Genomic DNA, 21,469 nt, shown 5'->3' with positions numbered 1-21,469 from the left:
AGTCCAGTCTCTTTGCTGTCATATAGTGGTTATGATTTGACACTTCAATGACATTTGTAAGAAACATTAGTATTTTTTACTGTTTATAAAAACACATCCATTTAATCATTTCACCAGAGAATTCCCACTGTGCACGACATTTATATAATTACAGACACATGGTTTTCTATGTAAAGTACACTTTTACAATCTTTACATATAATATATTAGAATAAACTCAAGTCTCAGGCGTCTTGTGTTAAGAAATGTTACTGTGATTCTCCCCCGGCCCTCAGACCCTTCAGCTTCTGTCAATAGGACAGAGTCAGACTTGTGGACTTAAACTGACATACTAGAATGGAAAAGGGGGCAGAATGCTCTAATCTTTTTTTAATCCAGGCAGCCCCTCCAGTTAAACCATAAAACTCAAACTGGGGTTCCATCCTTTTGAGGAGAAGGTACAGTCTTGCCCTCATTTTCCATCCTGTCCTCACTGGGAGTGGAGGCAGCAGGTTGGTCTAAACTCTGTGTTTCTGCTTTAACAGCATCATCACAGACCTCCTCTTTCTCTGGGATGGCACTTTTCATGTCTGAAGGAGCTGGTGTCACCTCCTGTTGTATACTCTTGCCTTCTTCTTTTGTATTTATCCCCAGGGCTGGAGCGATCACCGCCTCAGCCTGGGGAGCTTCACTGAGGGGCAGGTTGAAGCCCATTTTCCCCCCGCTGCCTGTTCCCCCCGCTAGAGGAGCTGCGGTGCTCTTTGCCTCAGCCTCCTCTCCCCCCTCTCCATGCAGCCAGTCCATCTTCTGAAGATGCTGCTTGACGGCGTCATCGACCCGAGCATCAATCATAGCCTCTGTCAGGACCCCATCTTCAGAGGAATACGCTGCTGCCTACAAGAACATGAAGCACAGCACACATGTTCCACACACTCAGTCACTTAATGGAAATGAAAATCTTGCAGCATTCTGAATTATAGGGTCTGTCTTATTTGCAAGGAAGCCTCCTAGGTGGGCAGCATTTTAGGATGTATGACTGATTAGGACTGTCTCATTACAGAGGGAAGCATGGGACACACCGTGGCTAGGTTCCTTAATTTAGCAAATATTTAAGGAAACAACAAATTTGCTGTGAAGGATACACTGTCAGACTGAGCGGTGAACTTAGCAACATAGTTGCTAGTCATCCTACCAGAAGTGATAACCATGGAAACGCCGGCACTGTCCTGCGTGGAATTCCACACAAGACATGTACGTTTGCTTGTTAGGTTGTCTACATTCAAGTCACCTTTTCGACAAAAAATAAAGAATTTTCCTCACCAGGTGCCAAAGTGAAAGGAAGATTCCTTGGAATTGCGACAGCCCCACAGTATCATGCAGTTGGGATTTCCACAATAACATTTATTTTAAAAAGGGGAATTCTACATAATAATAAATGTTGATCCATGATGGACACACAGAGAGATCATACCTGCCAAGCCACTCCCAGCTTGGAGATCTCTCTGCCTGACATGCCCTCTGTGCGCTTTGCGATCTCAGAGCACTTCTGACCATAGTCAAACTGTGCCAGCTTCATCCTCCTGCAGAAAGGCGTACACAAACACACAGGGAACACAGAGACGACACAGTGAGAGGGAGGAACAAAGTGAATGAGGCTCCTGTGGTTTTGTGAGCCAGGACACAAATTAATCTGACTTTGTTATTGGAATGTTCTGTTTGTGCAGCTCAGTTCACTGCCTCCTGCCCTGTGTGTGGGTCACCCCCCACCTATCAGCCTCCAGCACCCCTCTGACTCCTTTGTAATTAATGCCTCAGCATGGCTGGCTTGGCTCCACCGGCCCAGCAGGCTGTTTCTGGGCCTCCACCTCAAAGGACTGAGGTCTAATCCTGATCCTGGCACAGCCCTCGAGCTCAGGATCACATCTCGAAGGACTCCTCAAAATCACTCATAATTAATATCTCTAAAGGTAAGTGGCTAGATGTGAGTGCTGTGTGTGTGTCTTTGTGTGTGTGTGTGTGTGTGTGTGTATGTGTGTGTGTGTGTGTGTGTGTGTATGTGTGTGTGTGTGTGTGTGTGTGTGTGTGTGTGTGTGTGTGTGTGTGTGTGTCAGTTTGCGGACGCACACAGTTTGAAACTGTCAAACTGAAACTAATTACTTGTTTCAATATGCATCTATGGGTGCTGTGGCTTGGATTAGTGCCCTGCTTTTAACAGCCCTGTTGCTGTGAGGATGCGCTACTCACTGCCTCCCTCCAGTGGCCGGCTCCAGCACGTATTTGTCAAAGTACAGCCGCACCAGCCGCTCCCTCTCCTCCAGACCCGGCAGAGCAAAATTCACTATTTCATCTATACGGTCATTTATGGCCCAGTCAAACTGCTCTGGCTGGTTACTGGCCAACACCATCATGAACCTGTGGGAAATTAAAAGAAAGCAAGCAGCTTAGAGTCGGAGCTGTGCTGCAAAGAAGGTTGGGCGGTAAACACAAGTCATGTGCACACATTTACGTTTTTTATGTTGGAGCGCGGGGTGTTATTTAATAACCCAGAAATGGAAGAATATGAATAAATATTTACTTGTTGCTCTGTTCTCCAGTGCGATACAGAAAAGCGTTCAAGGTGGCTCTGAGATCTTCACTGATCTTTTCCTGCAGGGAGAATGCAGATTGTACATGATGTAATTAATGAAACAGTAGGTTAAACAGTAAATTTTAGTGTTAATTGTGAAAGTGGTAATACAAGAAAGGAGAAAGATATTTTGCAAAGAAGGGCTCTGGGTTATGAAGTACACAGACTTACAGTGGCTCTCTTGCGGAGGAATGCATCAGCTTCATCGACAAAGAGCAGAAGTCTGTGACAGGACAGACACACAGGATATCTTCAGTATTTACAACATTATTACTAAAGCTGATGGGGACAGCTTTATCTATGTGCATAATCTTAGTTTCCATTTCATTTGGCACCACAACATGTTAATATTTAGTCATGAATCTTTAGCTGCATACCCGCGGCGACTTGTGTTAGCCCAGTCAAAAACTTTATGCATTGCAGTCACACCATCACGGCCCATGGGTGCCACATCGCCACCGGTCATAATAGCGTAGTCCATCCCGGAATGCATTGCCAGCTTCTACTCAATGCAAAAAGAAAGATCTCACAATTAGGCAAAGCATCACTTTTATTGTACCCGAGTTTATATCAGTAAAATAAATCCTTGGCCGTACCTTGGCAAACAGAGTCTTCCCTGTGCCTGGGGGGCCGTACATGAGGATGTTCCTGTAGAGGCCACGGTTCTGCCTGGTGTTTCTAGTTGCTATGGCGATGTCACGCACACGCTCTTCCAGGGAGGGCTAAGTGGACAGAAAAGATGGTTACAAAATGAAAAATAAAAAAGGTGTATAACATATTTATTACACTCTTCTCATATGAGAGAAACTTTGAATGTTGCTTCTTACGCTGAGCACAACTCCCTCCAGGGCATCCTGAGGTTTGCTCTTCAGGCGTTTTGCCATCTAAGAGGTTGAGGAAGAGGGAGAGGGCGTGACTTATCACATAAAAAAAGGGTGAAACAAATAAAGAAACATCTAGAGTATGCTCAAGTTAACTAGAGAAAACAAACAGTTAACTGGCGACCAAATCTAATTCCTAACTAGTCACCTTGATGGGATGCTTGATCGCCTCCCCCACAGTGATGCGGGACGTCTCCCTGACCAATGACGGCTTCCCGAGCCGAGCCTCGATGTAGCGTCCTGCCACAGCTGTCGTGTTCCGGGCTGAATACACTCCCACTGCTAAAAGGGTCAGACCTGCCACCTGGTGATGTGATGCAACAATTACACAACATTCAAAAGGTTTCACACAATATTGGCCACTGCAAAGTGCAGATAATTACAGGGGAATACCACTTAGGTTCACCAACTTTCATTTAATATTACCAATAATAATAATAATAATAATAACAATAATAATAATAAGTTTTAAACATAGTCAAATGTGTGTCCAATTAGTGGAAATACTGGGATACTGTTTGTGGTAAAATGTATTGACTGGTACCACACAACTGAATGGACAGTCAGTGCATAAGCTTTACACTTAAATAACTCGGATTTTATAGCAGAGACTATTTCATTTGGACCGGAAAATGATTCTGGATTTCACTGACTGTCTTTTCATCTGTGAAATTCAGTCCCATAACCCTGCTAGCACTCATCTTTTGAATATTCATACAAGTAAATAGAGTGTGGAGGGAAACACAGGCCTCACCGTAGCTGTGACTTTGTCCCAGTCTGACACAAAGGCCCTGAATCCCTCTCCAAACACAGCACCTGCTGTCCTAAAAGCAAATGCACATTTATGGTCAGTTTGTTTTCACGGTTTAACAAAATGCAGTGCATTTGTACATTATGGAAGTATTTGACATTCAGAATTATTTATTTCAGATTTACTGGTGTGTTCATGCCTGCATTTGCTTCGTATAAAATTTCTATTTTACATTGTGTTTATGTGGTTCTACATACTTGCTGTGCATGTAATTCAACCTGGTGGCTACCATGTATATGTTTTTAGATACAGAAGAGATTGTGCCAGCTCCCAAGATAATTTTGGGACATGCTGAAAATACCACGACACCATGCCTAGTGGTAAATGTGTAACTTGGTATGTCTTACTTAATGGATTCCAGGACAGTCTGCCTGTGCTCTGCAGCCTTCAGACGGATCTGCTCGCGGATTATGTCGGCGTTCTCTCTTTCCACGCGGGCCCGAGCTTTAGACTCCGCCTCTATGCGAAGAAGCTCGTTCTTGTGCCTCAGCTCCATCTCGTGCTCTATCGTGGCTAAAGACACCCGGACACAAGACAAGTACATAAAACTCCGCTCAACAGTATGAACTGATGAGTTTCAACACGAGTGCAGAAATCATTTGTGCCACAGCGCCTCATTCAGTCTGTACCTTTCCTCATGGCCTCCTGTTTCTGTACAGACTCCTCCTGTTTGCGGAGGTTCTCCTCGTTCAGGGCTTGCTGTCAGAAGAGGGAGAAACACATTTCCAGATTTGTACTGCACTTCATTAAAAAAGGCAAAAAAAACCTACATTAAATACCCAGGAGATGACCTCACCTGTTGCCTAAGTTGGTCATCATATCGCTGTCTAGCCAGCTTGTCCTGGTACTGAGCTCTCTGTGATGGGACACAAAAGAGTAGAAATAATGACCAATATGTAACACCCCCTGTTAAACCAGTAACCAATATAATTCAACCAACGACTGGCTCCATTTCAAGTTATGCCTCCATAGTTTACACTACATGTGAAGCAAAAGTGATCCTACATGTGCTTATTCTGTTACGACCAAACTCTCCTGACGCTCTTTTCTCACCGCTTGATGCTGCTTGGTCTCCTCATTCAGAGTTTTCCTCCGCTCCTCAGCCTGGATTCGGACTTGGTCGCCTTTGAGTTGCTCAACTGCTGCCTCATACTCCTGCCATCGGTGACACAGAAGAAAACGATCAAAAGGAGGGCCAAAAGTCCTTTAAACCAAGCGCTGACCTTAATAATAACAAGGTTTTCTGATGAAGGAGCCTTTTAAAACCAAAGATACAAAAATATTCACACTTTAGGCAAGGGACCTTAGCAGACTTTAGTTTAGGATCGGCATTCAGAAACCACTTTTGGTTACAGCTTTCATTCAAAATACTGTGTTCTTTGCAAAAAATCATGTTATTAGTGAATTGGTAGTGAATTAAAATGGGCTCTCTTGCACATTCTCTTAATGATGAAGTTTAAAGCAGCAAAATGGACATCATTCTCTGAGGAACACCTAATATCGGCTAAAATCTTGCACACCAGACCGAAACAGCGAGGATCAACTTTCCAGAACAAATCTGCTGAGGACAATTTCACGACAACTATGTGTTATACCTTCATTTTGCTCTGGTGCTCCATCTGGACGGTCTGCTCCTGCATGCGAGCCAGGTCCAGCGCTTCTTTGGCATGACCTGCATTGAGGTCAGAGCAGAAGAGTCAACACACAGCTCCAGGGGTGCAGCTGGTCTACAGCACTATCAGGTGAATATTACTGTTCTGCATCATCTAATGCCAGGCTGTGACAGTGAGAAAAATACAGAATTGGTGAAGGCTGCATTTATTTGACACTGGTGGAGCATGATGATGCAAGCCAAACACACAGCAAACTGATGACCTTTGAACCTGTCCTCTTGCATGAAGGTGAGCGGGGCGTGCAGCACCGTGTTGCCCTCACACACACACGCACACACATACACATACACATACACATACACACAGTGGGTTTACGGTGCAGAACAATTCCATTAATCCCGCCTGCCAGTGTGGGCCACATTACATCAGCATCAGCGAGGCGACAGCCACCATGCAGCGGAGTGTTACAGAGGTGCCCTGTCTGTCTGCATCTCCCTGACTGATGAGCAGCATGACTTTGACCGGCTGCAAAGCGCGAGAAGAGGCGTGCACCCTCTTCATGTCAGAGAGCTTGACTTAATGTGACGCTGCACATCTGATCTGTCTGCCATGCGGAACCACTTACGGGACTTGTCGAGCTCCTTGGCCGCCTGGGCTGCCCGCTCCAGCCCGGTGGGATCGAAGTTGCTCCATTTGTCCTTGGGTTTATCTCCGCCGCCGCCGGAGCCACCAGCCGGCGGGGGCGGCGGAGGCGGCGGCGCCGGGAGGCCAGGGGCCGCCTCGGGCTGCCCCTTGTTCAGGCCAAACAGCCAGGACATTTTTCTCAGAGGAGATTATACAGTGTTAGGCCGGGCCGGTGCGGAGCTTGAGGCTCTGGCTGCTACCGATCTGTCACTGCACTTCCTCCACACGCGTGTCACGCTGCACTCCTCTGCGCAAGTGCACGAGACTGCCTGAATAACAGCCCCTGCCATTGGCTGGCACCAAGTACCGCGTCCTCTCATTGGTGGTTCAGGCGGCTGACTTCAGTAGAGGTCATGCATCAAGCCCCGCCTGGAATTGATATGGGAGCCGCCGAGGACAAAAGAGCTAAACGCACATGACAAGCCAAGCTATGTTTCGCAAACTTACATCATGCTGCAAGGTTGACATTGTAGTGTCTTCTCCTTTGAATCTCTATAAATATTTTTACAGAGTCCGACTTCGAAACATATTTTACTACTATAGAAACTGTAGAAATCATAAACCAGAAATGGGGACTGTTCAATGACATATACATTTCAAATGTACTCTAATTAATTAGCATCCTGACGTTTAATTTTTTTTTGTTTCTGTCTTTTCCCTGCATCTTTTCCCTGATGTTTGTTGTCATTTTTGTATTATTTTTACACTTACATATGTTTACATAATTCTTTTCAAATGAAAAACATGTAACATGTATACTTCATGTAATTGAGCTGAATTTAATCAAAGGGGTAAAAAAAAAAAAAAACTCTATGTAGTATCTATCCCAGAGCATCATCTTAGCCTAGTGTATGCAGAATCATTAGACAGACATGCTTCTTGAACCTGAGAGTTGAAAAAATAATGTAACTTCCAAACCTCAACATCCTCACAATAGCTAATAGCATCATCATGCAAAAACTATTGAGTAAAAAGGCTCAAGACAAAAAAGACTGAATATATACCAAAGTGTTTAATGAACTCAAACATTTTATGAATACAATTTTACCAGAAGAACAGGTAAAATACAATATATTTACACAGAGAGAAACAAAAGGCATTACAAAGTGAAGTAGATCTTTTTTTTTTTTTTTTTTTTGCTCCCTACCGGCAGCAAAGACTCACAATCCAACATTAAAATCATAAGTTAACAAATCATGTACATGGTATACAGAGGTAGGATCATGACATTTGATCATCACACCCTCGAACATAATTTGGAAGGGAGGTAAGAGAGAAACCTCTGGCATGACGAGACAGATGTTGGACTGATATCAGTGGCAGGAGCAGATCTGTCGATGGACTCTAAGTCATGCTGCTGTGTCGTGTCCCACTTGGGTTATGGCAAGGTGCATGTGATGGCTTATCAGAGCACAGAAACACATTCCCAAGTTACTACATACATAATAACAATGTAAAATGTAACTGTGTCTGCATCTCCACCATCCAAGAGCATCACTGTCTACACGACACAGCCACTGGGAGTCCACAACAGCAACACAACAGGTCCATCACTGCAGCATGACGACACGTGAGAGGACGCCGGGAGGCTCTCTGCCGTCACCCAGCGCCGCACGGAAACCCTCCTCTTGCCGAGCCCGGGCTAGCTTTGTGAGTGCCAGGAACGACCGTGGCTCTGTGATGGCAAGATCGCTGAGAACACGCCGGTTGAGTTGAACACTGCTCTGCATGGGGAGGAAACAGGATAGTATGTTACATACAGTCTCCTGCAGCTTAAAGAACATAAAGAACATAGAGAGTAATGTCCAGCAATGTAAAGTGATAAAAACTGAGTGTGGTTGGGATAGGGTTATGCAAGGCTACTAACCTTTGTAAGGTTGTGCATAAGGGCAGGGTACTTCATCCCGTGCTCTCTTGATGCGGCTGCAATGCGTGAGATCCAGAGCTGCAGCAAGAAGGCATAAATAACAAATATAGCACACGATGAACACCCAAGATAGGACCGATGACATGTTTTCAATTAAAATTTGTAAAGAACTGTCATTTCCATCCTTGTCTTCTGCAACCAATCTCGAGAAACCTGAGGCTTGAATTCATGACACAAGAATGAAAAGCTAATTTCATCCTCTGGAATAGTAACAAGACTCTGGTTACAGCACCCCTGAAGCTGGTAGGGATTCACACTTTGGCAGAGTGAATGTCTGCTGTCAGTATTACCAATTTAAACCTGGGGTCATCCAGTTTAAAGCTGTCTTTTTTGCATTTTGCCTTTATAAATGGGAAACAACGTGCAGGAAAGGTGTGGCTCAACCTTGTCTATGCATTTTCAAAGTAAGAGCCACCTGACCCTGACAACTGCAGCAAAGTCACATGAGGTCCTACATGTGCACTGTGCACTGATTTGAATCTGTTTTTATCCATCTTGGAAAATGTCTAATTTTAATTGCCAATGGCAGTGAGTGTGGTGCTGAGAAATAAACCTTCATGATGACAAGGAGCGACCCTGCCTGCAGATCTTCATCCTCAGGATCTCTACAGTTAAACAAAGGTTAAATTTCACAGTACAGTCCACGCATTTGCCGACGTGATTTTGTTTCTTACCGTTCTCATGTTGCGTTTCTTGAGCTTCCGACTCTTGGTGGCGTAGACGAAGGCTCTCCTGACCGCCCGCACGGCCAGACTGTAGCATCGGTTCTTCCTGCCTCTGAAATGCTGGAGGAACCGGGGAGGATGAGGAGGGTGACTGTCATCATTAGGTTGGCTGAATTCAATTAGGATGACGGGGCCATCTCTCTAGCCCGGGATCAAGTCCAGGGCATCTCATTATATTCACTGTGCTCATTTCTACTCAAAGTTATCACAGAAGATTAGCTCATATTTCATGATAATAATACTTGGTGACAGAGACATTTACTTTGACGATCCAAGAAATAGCCTGGGCCTTACCCGTGCGTGTTTGAGGACTTCTTGGACCTTCCAGTATCGATCAGGCCCGCGGTTCCGGATCCAACACGACAGCGTCAGAAACACCATTTTTGTCTTTGGCCAATGTTGCCACAGTCGATTTGTCAGAGTATAGAGACACTCAGATTAGATTAGTTGACCTTAATCCTGCTCGGACTGCGGTCGTGTCGGTGCTGTGGAGCTTCACTCTTGCACGCCGCTTCACTGACACACAAGGGGTGAGGGGTTTGTTTGATTTATACAACGGGACATTCCCGAGGGGCGCTGCACCGTCCCCACTCGCACTTGCTCGCATTGAAAAGCCCCTTTTTTGTCAGTCTTAATTTCAAGTCATGAACAAATTAAGATAACAACTTTGCTTACAAACATATGAAGCATTAAGACACTAACACAAAGTGCAAAAGAGATAAATACAGCAGAATAAAACAAACCTAACAAAAAGGGGGGGGGGAATCAGTGACAAAATAATATAAAATAAATAAGAAAATAAACAAACAGGAGTGTATGACAATAAACCTACTTTAAGACTTTGAAAATATGGCACACATTCAATGAAAAGCTACGACAGAGACCGCCCGGTTGATAAATCAAGCCAACCGCCGCGACCACGGCGTTTCTCGAAAGCTATTGGCCCTAGACGAGATGTGTTTGATTTGCTCTACTTTATTGTCTCTTACCTAACCGTGATAAGGGGAGAAAGTTTGTTTCATCGTGGCTGTGTGGTGCCTACCGAGGCGAATGGCACGTGAGAAATACACAACGGAGTAATGCTTTGACGGACACACATTCATGTTGAAGAATTGGGAATTATTTAATAGGAAGCGCTTCGGGTGTGTGCGGCTGTGAAAGCGGTCGACGCCGGTCATCAAATCAAGCGCTGCCACCAACGACGCGATGACGCAGGCACGCAGGATTGTGGGATCTCAGCGGCGGCGACTGGAGGTCACGTCAGAGAAACTCCAAAATGTCGGTGGCTGGTCTGTCGTCCTTGAGTCGCTGTGGCGTCCTGGCTTTCCGCTCCCCCGCCGGGCTGGTGGTATGTTGACATTTTACACGAATCAAACACCTGGACGAGCGGTTACTGTCAGTTGTAGCGCGAGAGAGGTGCGTTTGTTGCTCTGCGCGGTGTACAACAGCTCCCGTTTGGCTAGCGGAGGGCGCGGTCTATTTACCGGCGTGTGACAGCATCCTACAGTAACCTCACACACACTGTCCAGTGAGCTGACCAGCACAGTTAGCTAGTGCACTAACTGAGACGTAAACAACAACAATAAACAAATCAGAAAGCTGCACGTGACAAAAATAAAAAGGGCATAACGCTGTATGTGACACTGCTAGGCCAAGTTTAGCCATGTTTTGTAGTTCATGACATTGCCACAGTGATTGTGTTGGCTAAACTTGATCATAGTGTAACATTTATGCGGTGAATGGAAGTTGTAAATAAGCCTATTATTTTGTTTTGGCATCTATGATTCTATTATATTATGATATATTATGATTATGATTATATAGCACGCTGCCTTACTGCACTGTCTTAGCTATGTTGTTGATGTCTTTAATCTTACTTTGCTTCCAATTTCTTGACTTTTCCTAATTTAATGAGGACAGCTAGGTGAACATAAAGTTAACAGGATATACTTTCTGTGGCCTGTACACTTTGTACAAATAGCTGTTTTTTTGAGGGCAAGTTGGTTTAAAAAAAAAAAAGAAAAGAAAAGAAAAGAAAAAGTTAGTAATTTTGAAGCCAACCTGCCCATTACACAGTGGCAGGGTAACATGGATGTGTTTGGTGAAGTAAGTGATTACTGTCCACTAAGATGGTCAAGGCTACTGCTTCGTGAGGGCATCATGAAGTCATGCAGACTCAGTTTATCTGGGGTGGCGGTGGTCTGCTGTGGGAAGAATATAAAGGGAATTGTCTTGATTTGCCCCTCTTTCATTCCTGCTGTCAGGCGGTTCGATATGCCCAAACAGCAGCAGCTCCGGCCGCGCAGCCCAGGATAAAGAAGTTCCAGGTGTACCGATGGGACCCAGACACTCCAGGGGACAAGCCCCGTATGCAGACCTACGAGATCGACCTCAACACGTATGTGGTTAACACTCTTGATTGCTGGATTGATTGACTGATTGACAGATCTTTATTTGTGTTATATAACATTTACCTGGGTGTAATGGTTCAATAAACTTACAGTTTGGTTAGTACAGCGGGTTTTGGCTCATGATTTTGTTTTCGGTTCCGTTTGTTTTGTACATTAGAGAGAAAAAAACAAAACACAAACATTTCTAATCTTCTCTTTATTTGTTTTATACCCCTAATGTTTACAGTAGACAGTAACCGTTTGTTACATTATTAGGGTTCCTACTAATAGCCAAGAACGGTGCGCTTACGGCGTTAAGTAAAGCAGCAGCGTGGCAGATCGAGACAGAAGGTGCTGCTAGTGAACAGAGAGCAACCTTCAGATGGATTTAGGGCACATGGAGCTGATAGCCTGGCACGTGCCCAGTCCTCTGCCCTCATCTGCTCCTTTAATTGGCTTGGGAGACTTTCGGCTCACCTCTGTCAACAAGACACTACAACCAAAACGGCGTGTCAAAAATGTACCTCAGCCATTACAACTATCAGGCTTTTAGTTTTGGTCATGGGAGAAGCACCGCAGATGTTACTTTATACACTTTAATGTCTTAAAAACGTAGACTCAGTGAGTGGTTTTGTTCTTGCTTTAAACAGTTGCGGCCCAATGGTTCTTGATGCCCTGATCAAGATCAAGAATGAGATGGACTCCACTCTGACCTTCCGCCGCTCCTGCAGAGAAGGTTAGTAAAAGTGGCTGCTTTACTATCGACAAGTTACAGAAAACAGCAGGCTTCTGGATGAAAATCCTCAAGGTTTTGGAAAATTGACCTGTTGGCTGACCTTCACCTAATAAAACATTGTTAGCAGCCTCTATTATATGGCCTGGAGAGTCCATACTTTAAAAAATATATTGTTAAATAATTGCAGCTTATGTTGCCAGTTTTATTTTTGAAATTATTTAAGAGATCTGTCATGTATTTGTCTGTTGCAGAGTGATTTGTTGCTGTATACGTGTTTTTGGTGTCTTTTTAGTATGATGCTTATTGATGAGAACTGGTTATGGTTGGTTTTTTACTGGATGAGGGTTTTTTGTCTCCAGACTATCGTCTCAGAAATGTTGTTCAGGTTTTTTTTTTTTTTTTTTTTTTTTTTTGTGATGCATAAATGCAGGTATTTGTGGGTCCTGTGCAATGAACATCAATGGGGGCAACACACTTGCCTGTCTTAACAAGATTGACACCAACGTTAGCAAGCCCACGAAGATCTACCCCCTACCACACATGTATGTGGTCAAGGACCTGGTGCCTGTGAGTAAAAATACTAAATCATGAATTTAAAAAATCCTCCTCATCATGGAACAGTTGGATAAACTCCAAGAGACAGCCCCATAAAACATCTTTAGTCCACTAGATTCATCCCTTTACAGTCAGAATCTTTGATTTAAGTATGATTTGATATTGTCATACTGTAAGGAAAAACATAAAAAAAAAAAAAAAATGTTGTTGTCCTCAAAGAAAGTGGAGGCTGAAAATTTGCCTGACCCTCAGTTCAATGTAAAATTTATTTTCAGAGTCGACTTTAAAATCACTCTCTGAGGCCAGAAACCTGTTAGTGAGCCTCTACTACAAGGAGTCATTTTCAGTCGATATCATAAAATGATTTAATTCATCAGAAGGCCCAGAGGTGCAGAACTATAGTGTAGGTCATTTCATACAGTGCATAATGATCATATTACATGTATAAGGTCAGTAGGGAGAAAGAGCCAAGTGCTACTCTCACTGGGTTTTGTTATTCCCATTTACTGGCAAATGTACACATTTACAAACTTTCCAACACACTCAATTCATTTTGATATTAACACTGCTGTAACTGGTGAAAAACCATCATCAAAAATGCTGCCATCTGGCTCCTCGGATGATAGATTTGCATGAAATTTGCAAGGTGCGGCTTTGAAATTTCTGGAAGACGAGCTGCAAAGACAGGTCCTTATGTAGCTGTAAGCTGTTGGTTAATAAGAGGCTATCGATCCAGTTAACCGTAAACATCATGATATCATAATGCTTTTAACAAGTTTCATACAATTAGGTTAAACACCTATAGAGTGAGATTGATATAGACTGATATAAAACTCTCAGGGAAGAAAAAAGTTTCATTTGCAGTCTTGTTTTTTCTTTTTCATCATGGTTTCATTTTTGTATTTCTCTATCATTTTCATTGGGTTTGTGTCGGGTGGAGTTCTGATCGCAAACTTGTGCTTGCAGGACATGAGTAACTTCTACGCCCAGTACAAGTCCATCGAGCCCTATCTGAAGAAGAAGGATGAGTCCAATGAAGGAAAGGAGCAATACCTGCAGACTGTGGAGGACAGACAGAAACTGGTATGCAGATATTTGCACATTAGTGAAACACAAACAGGCAGCAAGCTTTCCAGTTGTCACAGCCATAAGAACATATCGTTTTTTCCTCTTGCATGCAGGATGGGCTGTATGAATGCATCCTGTGCGCCTGCTGCAGTACAAGCTGCCCCAGCTACTGGTGGAATGGAGACAAATACCTCGGGCCAGCTGTCCTCATGCAGGTGTGTGTCTGTGTCTGTGTCTGTGTCTCTCCAGTTTCTGAATGAGCTCAAAAACTGCCATGCAGATGACAAAAATTTACCGGTATGCATCCTGTTCTCCCGCAGGCCTACCGCTGGATGATCGACTCTCGAGACGAGTACACAGAGGAGCGTCTGGCCAAACTGCAGGATCCTTTCTCCCTGTACCGCTGTCACACCATCATGAACTGCACCAAGACCTGTCCTAAGGTAACCCGGCAACACACATCCTCATCTTTGAATGTGTACATTATGGATGTATCGTTGCACCGTGTTGCATCAAAGCTCCATTCATTTCCAAAGATTTCCTGTTCGTATCAAATTTAACAGGTACATCTGAGAAGAAAAATCAAAATATCCATGAGCAACTAGTTAGTGTTCACTTCCTCTACTGGTTGGATTTTGAAGGAAACTATATATGTGGACAGAATAAAGTTTTGTATTTTTCATCAGTTTTTATTTTTATTTCATTTTAAAATTTGTTTTCAGTTCAGTTTAGTTTCATCTAGTTTTCCACAGGGGGTTTCCTCATTTCAGTTCAGTTTTTAGTGTTTATAAATATTTAGTTTTAGTTCAGTTTGCAGCAGTGGCGTTTGATGCAGCTCAGTGATGCAGTCAGTGTGCCCAAGGCATCATCCTACAGGATGTTGAGTGTATGACTGACTTTTTGTGCTTTACAGGTGAGACACGATGCTCCTCATTCATAAAATATTTCAAAATCCTCATGCTTGTCTCCTTTCAGGGGCTGAACCCAGGAAAGGCCATTGCTGAGATTAAGAAGATGATGGCCACTTACAAGGAGAAGAAGTCAGCTGCTCTTTGAGTCCTCTGTCCTACTTCTTTACAACCTTTCCCTCCATCATTAAATTATATATGGATTAAAGCTCTTAGTGAGGTCTGGGCCTGTACACTTGTCGGCTTCAGTATCGCCACGCTCGGGCACGGGAAGCAGCTAACAACAACGGAAATGGGGGCATTTGTGTGGCTTGGGGAGACGGTATTAAGTCAGCTCGCAAGCATCAAGTTGTATGTCTGCTGGAGAGAAAGTGTGTCAGCGTCGTAGATATGAAGCATAGATATTTATTGCTGATTGAAGTGCGAGTATGTTTGAGCGCTTGAGAGACATGAAGCAGCATACTGACATAAAATCAAAGTATTTTCAGGTTAATGCATTTTTTAGCTCTGTATTTCATTTCAGTTTATCAGTGATTGGTCCACAGACATAATGTGTATATGAACCCTCAGATCTTCCACTATACCAACAACAGTCATCGTTTTCATGTAAAATAATAAATAGTTGCAATACCTGCCGTTGTTTTAGCTATTTTTTTTTATGTCAACCTGTGATCTTCTCTTCCTTTGCTGACATCTAATAATAATCTCACCCTTTTCATCAAAGTTGAGATGAGCTATCCTCAGTGGTTAGACAGCAGTGTCCTCTAGATGTCGACCTTGTGCAGATCAGCTGGTGGGCATTTTGCATAAGCACTAATCAGCAAGTTCCTCACTGAACCAGGTTTTTAGGGGTTTTAACCCGGGTCGGTCACACATATCGTTAATTAGTATGTTTTTATGTCATCATGTAATCTGTCGTTATGCTTCATCCTTTTAAAGTGTTTGTAAATCTTTAAAAAGAATCACTTTATCTAGATTTTGTTTTGCTGTATTGTGCAAGAAATTTGCTTTAGTGGGTGATAATTGCCTTGACCGGCTTGGCTTACTTGAACTGAGAGGACTTACAGAAGAGTTAATGCAACCAGAAGCTGGATTTAAGGATGAGGTAAAGACTAATTAAAGTATGACCTAATATTTTAAAAGTAGATTTCCTGAGTGATCACCCACTAAAACTTGAAGTGAGCTGATTGATGTGGAGGAAATGCTGAGCCGCCCCTGCGCTGTGCGGCTGTACACTTTGGTCAGGTACAGCTGCCTGCCGCGGGTCGGAGCTGGGACCGGGGGCTGGAGGCTGAGACGGGGAGGAGACAAGAGATGCGGGGTGGTACAATGTGGCGCTAGGTCATCCAGCACTCAGTGGACGCATGAGGACTGAGGATAGTCGGAGCAAACTGAATCAAAGTTAGGTAAGAGCGGAGATTTTTTTTTTTTTTTAATGTCAACTTGAAATACAGGAGGTTTTGATTTAGATATCGGTGTGTTTTATGTTGGATCTCTTTTTTTTTTTTTTTTTACTCCCTGCATTAGTGATCATTAGGCGGTTTAGATAGTTAAGCCGACTTCATTTGTGCAGGAAAATGATGGGGGCACAAAATCATAGGAATTCTGCTGCTAAACAATTAGATCATGCAGATTTCAAAGACTAGTATCCCTGAGGCGCAGATCAATCCGCATGATATAATAATTGAGGAACATTTTAGTGTAGCCTGATGGTTTTTGACAATTGACATGTGGTCCTGTGTTTTCACTGGAGAGAAGGCTCAGTAATCCGGGAGGAGGGACTTCGCAGCACAGCCTGCGGCAAAGGCACTACAATGGAGAGAGGCATTAAAAAAAAAAGTTGCGTCCAGTGGGTGGGAGGTCGGCGAGGGCACACCGAGCAAGATGGAGAAAAATTGCTTATTTATTATTGTTTGTGTCAGAGAAACAAAAGGCATATTTCTTGGAAACAATGACAGCCATGCATTTCCTCTTGTTCCCAAGTCCTCCCCAACTTTTTTTTTTTTTTTTTTTTTTTTGTTTAGGGGGGAGGGGGTCTTTGGTGAGGGAAGGACTGAATGGGGAGAGGGGGGCTAATCGCTCCCAGATGTGTGCTGTGAAAACATATGGTTTCCGATAGCCACTGTGATGCACAAGAAGAATGTCTGAGCACAGTCACGTGTGTGTTTGTGTGTGTGTACGTGTGTGTACGTGTGCGTGTGTATATGTCACAATTATTGATACACAGACAAACCCTTGTGTGGACCTGTTTACACCACATAGCCTGCATACAAACATCCACATTCAAGCACAGGGATGCTGAAAGAGAAGAAGTGGGAGCATGGAGCACAAAATCAGTGAATGATGTGTAAAATTACAAAGCACAGAAAAGTTGCCCCACACTGTGTGTGTGTGTGGAGCACAGCGCTGCAGCAGAGGAGGAGCTGCACACATTCCTCAAAGTGGACAACTAGTTTAGTCTTCAGTCAGTGTAGCAGGAAGCCGACTTTAATGAATGTGCATTTGTAATAGATTCTTGGTCTGACTTGCTGAATAATTTAACAGCCGGACAAATTAGAAAGCAAGATGGCCTGTTGAATGGTTCATTATTGTACTTGGACGGCGCTGTCAGTTTTCATGTCACTACGCCTGCATGTCATTTTGACTTAGCTCTGAATTTTGAGAGGCTCTTCGCTCTGGAGTAAGAAAGAGGCAAGGAGGAGGAGGAGGAGGAGGAGGAGGAGGAGGAGGGGGTTCGAGGAAATGACCAGTGAGGGCGACAGAAGGGAAATGAAAGATGTGGGGAGAGAGAGAGGGGGGAGAGAGAGAGAGAGAGGGAGGAATATAGAGAACTGAGAGAGTGAGGGTGGGGTAGAGGGGTCCAGTGTTTCTTTTCCTGGAATGCAGCCCTGAGACTGTCTGCTGCAGCGAGCTCTTTGCAGTGGAACGGAGCAAAGTAGGAAAACAGAGAGATTGTTAAGGAAGACAGACGTGCCACATTCTTGCTGTCAGAGTTTTCCCTTTCTTCCCTTGACTGTTTGGGGCCAGAGGAAGGGGGGGCGGACAAGGGGTGAAGGAGGGCAGAAAGAGGGGAGAGTGGTGGGGGGTTGGAAAGGTGACAGAGGGCAGAGAGGGATATGGGAAGCAGAGGGGGGAAAGGAGAAGTGAGTGAAGGTGGGTATAGGAGAGAACTCGAGAGAAAACCAGGGCATCAAAACTTTTCGGTGGCACCAATCACCCCCCACCCAGTGTTATGCATTTTCTCATGTAACATGCCTCATTTTCCTTTCAGTGTCAAAGTCAGTCTACCTCCAATAGTGACCATGAAAGTCCTCCTCCTAATCTGCATGCCAGGTAATTCCAAAAATCCCATTTTAATCACTCAATATCCACCAGATTCCTTTGTAGTCAATGCACACGTTTTCCTCGAAGCCACGGATTGGTCACAATGTTTTTAAAAAATTATTTTGCAATCTCAACAGTCCTGCTCCTTGCCCAGGCCCCATACCAGGAACAATTTCCATTCTTGGGTGAGTTCGTTAAGAGAATATTGGCTTGAATTGTTCCAACGCAGCATCGATTTATATTGGAGCTCTCCGCACATCTGTTCACTATTTCTTCTGTCCTCTGATGTGTCACCTAGCCTCGGGGACTTTCCTTCTTCTTTTCTGTTTACCAAGCGGATAGGAACTGTTGTCATAGTGTAAATAGCACTTTGACCACAAAGCATGTTATTATTTGTAAACATCTTGCGCATTAAGTCATGCATTAGACCCCAGATTCCTCGCCATCTAGTCATTTTCCTCGGGTTTTGATATGCAGGTGGTTCATTTTATATGGTGCGGTGTGGGGAGGGCGATGCTGGAGTGGAGCTGTAGCACTAATTAGTTTCACAATGTTGATCTCATGAAATCCAATGTATTCCTTATGCATTGTTTGTGTGTTTGTTTGTTTGTTTGTTTGTGCGTCATAGAGGACTATGGCCCTGATTATTTTCCAGGTGAGATGCATTTGGTTTCATAGACTTGTACTCTGAATTTGGTGAAATACTCCAGTGCATTTGATGAAAAATGGATCCTCCTCTTGCTCACTCTCTTCCTCTGTGTTTAGAGAATCCGGACTCTCTTTCGGAGACTCCCGAATCTCTCCCTGGGACTTATCAGCAGCAGGTTCGACTTGACCCGGCAGTCCGTTCAGAACAGTCAGGTAGCCTATATGTCCGTATATCTGCTGAACTCTCCTGTTGTCAGATTCACAAATTATACCTTATAATGGTTTCTGTGCATGGCTCACACAGTATCTACAACTCATTTTCAAATGAGTGGCTTCATTTTCTGTTTGGGTTTCAGAGACAGAGTTGGAGACGGAGCCAACAGAACCTGGCCCTCTTGGTAAGAAACCTGCAGAGAAGAGTAAAGATGATCAATAGTGTTTTTTTTTTTTTTTTTTTTTTTTTTTTATGGAGTATCAAATTACTTTCCTATCCATTTGGTTGTGCTGTCTGATTGTTTGTGTGTAGACTGCAGAGAGGAGCAGTACCCATGCACCAGACTCTACTCTGTCCACAAGCCATGCAAGCAGTGCCTGAACAGCCTCTGCTTTTACAGGTATGTAAGGCTTTTCATGACATGGATATTTTTTTTTTTTTAAAAGCAGCTCACCCCAAAATGAAAATTCAGTCATTATCTACTCCTCCCCTCCCATGTCAGCCAAAACTCCACTGAAATTGGCAGGAAACAATTGAAGTTAACGAATCGATCTTTTTACAGCTCCAAAAAAAGCATGAAACACCCATCAAATGTCCTTAAGGAGCACCATATAGCACAATCCAAGTGTTTGTACCTCACGTCGTCGGTGAGGTAAATGTAGGAACTAATGAGGTAAATATTGGACTTTTGGACCTGCGGCGCAATCATTTAGCGACAAAACACTTGGATTTTACCGCACGGCATGCTTAGAGACATTTGATGGGCTTTTTAATGCTTATTCTGGAGCTCGTTAACTACCAATTTCAGTGGAGCCGAGTCCAAAAGTCTAATATTTACCTCATTAGTTCCTCGAGTTTCTTACCAACAATGTGAAGAAAAGGGAGGTAAAAACTACAGTGCTGGACCTACAATGCAATCATTTAGCTACAAAACAGCTGGACTTGGGCTGCATGGGCTGGTTAAAGAGACTTGATGAGCATTTTATGTGCCATGTTGGGCTTTGAAAAGAAGGTTCTTTTATTTTCAGTAGTTTGGGAGAAAGCTCAGATGGAACTTTTAGAGACTAACATGATGCGTCTTTGGTTGTCCTACAAACTTTTTACAATGTCCTACAACAAAGTTTTGCCACTGGCCATTTTCATTTTAGGGTGAACTATTCCTTTATTAACATTATCAGTGTTTAAGTACTCCAGTCTCACTAAGTGGCCTCACATTCCATTTTCCCTCAGTTTGCGGCGGGTGTACGTCATCAACAAGGAGGTGTGTGTACGGACCGTGTGTGCACATGAAGAGCTGCTCAGAGGTGGGTTCAGCTGCAACATAGTGTGTGTGTGTGTGTGAGTTGGTGTGCGTACCTCTATACAGATGTGCATATGTGGGCTAATCCCGCCTCTGTCTGTGTTTAGCGGACCTGTGCCGTGACCAGTTCTCTCGCTGCGGCGTGGCGGCGGTGAGCGGCCAGTGTGGATCACTAGGGAGCAGCTGCGGAAAGAGCTGCGGTGGCTGCTGATGGAACATGGGAGATCAGGGACACTACCTGCCCAAAATACTGCCACGTTTCCACCACCCATCCACACCCCAACATCCTCTTAGCTTGTCCTGTTCCTCCCGGTCACACCTCACCTTACCTCTGACTCCTCCTATACTCCACATTACTCCTGTGCCAAAACAACCTTCTGTATTTTAAGTTTGTTTCTCCACTTTCTTATATTTGCCCTTACCTATATATGTCAGACTAGTAGATCCTGTGTGTACAGATAAATATACTCAAAAAGAACATTGATGATTGTATAATTCACTGGTGCTATAAAATCATCACACTGGTGCTAGAAAAAGTAGCTCGCTATTAGAGATGCACATAAATAACTGCAAAACAGCCTTTTATACTTTTTTTGGCATATTGTACCGTATTAATCTCATCCTTATTGTGTTTTTTTTTAATTTTATTTTACTGTACTTGTGTGTTGAAAGCAGTCATTGTCATGATCAGCTCTACAATGGTGGCCACTGTGCACTGACATCAGACACGTAAATAATCAATATATGGTCGTCAATAATCTCATCATTGACTGGGAGGTTAAGATCGTGAGATCTGAAGAAAATAGGTGCTGAGTGACCTCAGTTTATGTACTACTGCCACTTGGATCTGTGCTTAGCAACCAAGCAGCAAGCGTATCTACATAAATGTTATATATTCATATTCCAGTGGCAAGAAGTGCTTTGAAAAGGCATCGCACAAATGGCCTCTGTACTACTGCTTTGTAAAACTGTCACTATAAAGACTGAGAAAAATAAACATTTTTTTAACTACAACTGTGGTGTGACAGATTCAAACATGAGGTCACCATCCATTTCTGTAATGTAATTTCAGAGTGATGG

General features: G+C 43.7%; 4 protein-coding genes across 5 annotated transcripts; 2 read left to right on the top strand and 2 right to left on the bottom strand.

The window, feature by feature from the left end:
- Positions 1-80: 80 nt before the first annotated feature.
- atad3 (ATPase family AAA domain containing 3) lies at positions 81-6,853 on the bottom strand. The gene is made up of 16 exons (XM_030050678.1): positions 6,536-6,853; positions 5,893-5,969; positions 5,351-5,452; positions 5,094-5,153; positions 4,927-4,996; positions 4,645-4,810; positions 4,241-4,310; positions 3,635-3,790; positions 3,433-3,489; positions 3,202-3,327; positions 2,983-3,107; positions 2,777-2,828; positions 2,555-2,625; positions 2,224-2,391; positions 1,451-1,559; positions 81-873 (listed from the first exon to the last, which is right to left on the bottom strand). The coding sequence occupies exons 1-16, from the start codon at positions 6,726-6,728 to the stop codon at positions 406-408; spliced, it is 2,070 nt and encodes a 689-aa protein (XP_029906538.1). The 5' UTR covers positions 6,729-6,853; the 3' UTR covers positions 81-405.
- Positions 6,854-7,587: 734 nt separating this feature from the next.
- On the bottom strand, positions 7,588-9,780 carry mrpl20 (mitochondrial ribosomal protein L20). The gene is made up of 4 exons (XM_030050770.1): positions 9,541-9,780; positions 9,196-9,306; positions 8,462-8,539; positions 7,588-8,318 (listed from the first exon to the last, which is right to left on the bottom strand). Exons 1-4 carry the CDS (start codon positions 9,625-9,627, stop codon positions 8,145-8,147), a joined length of 450 nt encoding a protein of 149 aa, XP_029906630.1. The 5' UTR covers positions 9,628-9,780; the 3' UTR covers positions 7,588-8,144.
- Positions 9,781-10,452: 672 nt separating this feature from the next.
- On the top strand, positions 10,453-15,535 carry sdhb (succinate dehydrogenase complex, subunit B, iron sulfur (Ip)). The gene is made up of 8 exons (XM_030050742.1): positions 10,453-10,594; positions 11,511-11,644; positions 12,287-12,372; positions 12,803-12,939; positions 13,894-14,010; positions 14,109-14,210; positions 14,316-14,438; positions 14,971-15,535. The coding sequence occupies exons 1-8, from the start codon at positions 10,523-10,525 to the stop codon at positions 15,049-15,051; spliced, it is 852 nt and encodes a 283-aa protein (XP_029906602.1). The 5' UTR covers positions 10,453-10,522; the 3' UTR covers positions 15,052-15,535.
- A 112-nt stretch (positions 15,536-15,647) lies between these two features.
- On the top strand, positions 15,648-21,389 carry mfap2 (microfibril associated protein 2). 2 transcript variants are annotated; one of them, XM_030050752.1, is made up of 10 exons: positions 15,648-16,008; positions 16,149-16,309; positions 18,175-18,236; positions 18,365-18,412; positions 18,856-18,882; positions 18,993-19,088; positions 19,232-19,273; positions 19,402-19,489; positions 20,320-20,393; positions 20,497-21,389. In XM_030050752.1, exons 3-10 carry the CDS (start codon positions 18,206-18,208, stop codon positions 20,598-20,600), a joined length of 510 nt encoding a protein of 169 aa, XP_029906612.1. In that variant the 5' UTR covers positions 15,648-16,008; positions 16,149-16,309; positions 18,175-18,205; the 3' UTR covers positions 20,601-21,389. The 2 variants fall into 2 exon arrangements, with proteins under 2 accessions (XP_029906612.1, XP_029906611.1); XM_030050751.1 differs by lacking the exons at positions 15,648-16,008; positions 16,149-16,309 and having other exon boundaries at positions 18,015-18,236.
- The last annotated feature ends 80 nt before the right edge of the window (positions 21,390-21,469 follow it).

The sequence above is a fragment of the Myripristis murdjan genome, chromosome 5 (genome assembly GCF_902150065.1).
Source record: "Myripristis murdjan chromosome 5, fMyrMur1.1, whole genome shotgun sequence".
Taxonomy (NCBI): Eukaryota; Metazoa; Chordata; class Actinopteri; order Holocentriformes; family Holocentridae; genus Myripristis; species Myripristis murdjan.
Note: the sequence above shows the minus strand (reverse complement) of the source record. Positions and strands in the feature narration are given on the sequence as shown.

Excerpts from the sequence above, each read along its gene's own strand:
- atad3 (XM_030050678.1), bottom strand. The coding sequence starts at position 6,728 with ATGTCCTGGCTGTTTGGCCTGAACAAGGGGCAGCCCGAGGCGGCCCCT. Across the intron at positions 3,490-3,634 it reads CGATCAAGCATCCCATCAAG|ATGGCAAAACGCCTGAAGAG; the intron begins GTGACTAGTTAG and ends TCAACCTCTTAG. Across the intron at positions 2,829-2,982 it reads GCTAACACAAGTCGCCGCGG|ACTTCTGCTCTTTGTCGATG; the intron begins GTATGCAGCTAA and ends GTCCTGTCACAG.
- mrpl20 (XM_030050770.1), bottom strand. The coding sequence starts at position 9,627 with ATGGTGTTTCTGACGCTGTCGTGTTGGATCCGGAACCGCGGGCCTGAT. Across the intron at positions 8,540-9,195 it reads AGAAACGCAACATGAGAACG|CTCTGGATCTCACGCATTGC; the intron begins GTAAGAAACAAA and ends TTCTTGCTGCAG. Across the intron at positions 8,319-8,461 it reads TTATGCACAACCTTACAAAG|AGCAGTGTTCAACTCAACCG; the intron begins GTTAGTAGCCTT and ends CTCCCCATGCAG.
- sdhb (XM_030050742.1), top strand. The coding sequence starts at position 10,523 with ATGTCGGTGGCTGGTCTGTCGTCCTTGAGTCGCTGTGGCGTCCTGGCT. Across the intron at positions 12,373-12,802 it reads CCGCCGCTCCTGCAGAGAAG|GTATTTGTGGGTCCTGTGCA; the intron begins GTTAGTAAAAGT and ends GCATAAATGCAG. Across the intron at positions 12,940-13,893 it reads TGGTCAAGGACCTGGTGCCT|GACATGAGTAACTTCTACGC; the intron begins GTGAGTAAAAAT and ends TTGTGCTTGCAG.
- mfap2 (XM_030050751.1), top strand. The coding sequence starts at position 18,020 with ATGGGAAGCAGAGGGGGGAAAGGAGAAGTGAGTGAAGGTGGGTATAGG. Across the intron at positions 18,883-18,992 it reads TGGCCCTGATTATTTTCCAG|AGAATCCGGACTCTCTTTCG; the intron begins GTGAGATGCATT and ends CTCTGTGTTTAG. Across the intron at positions 19,490-20,319 it reads AACAGCCTCTGCTTTTACAG|TTTGCGGCGGGTGTACGTCA; the intron begins GTATGTAAGGCT and ends ATTTTCCCTCAG.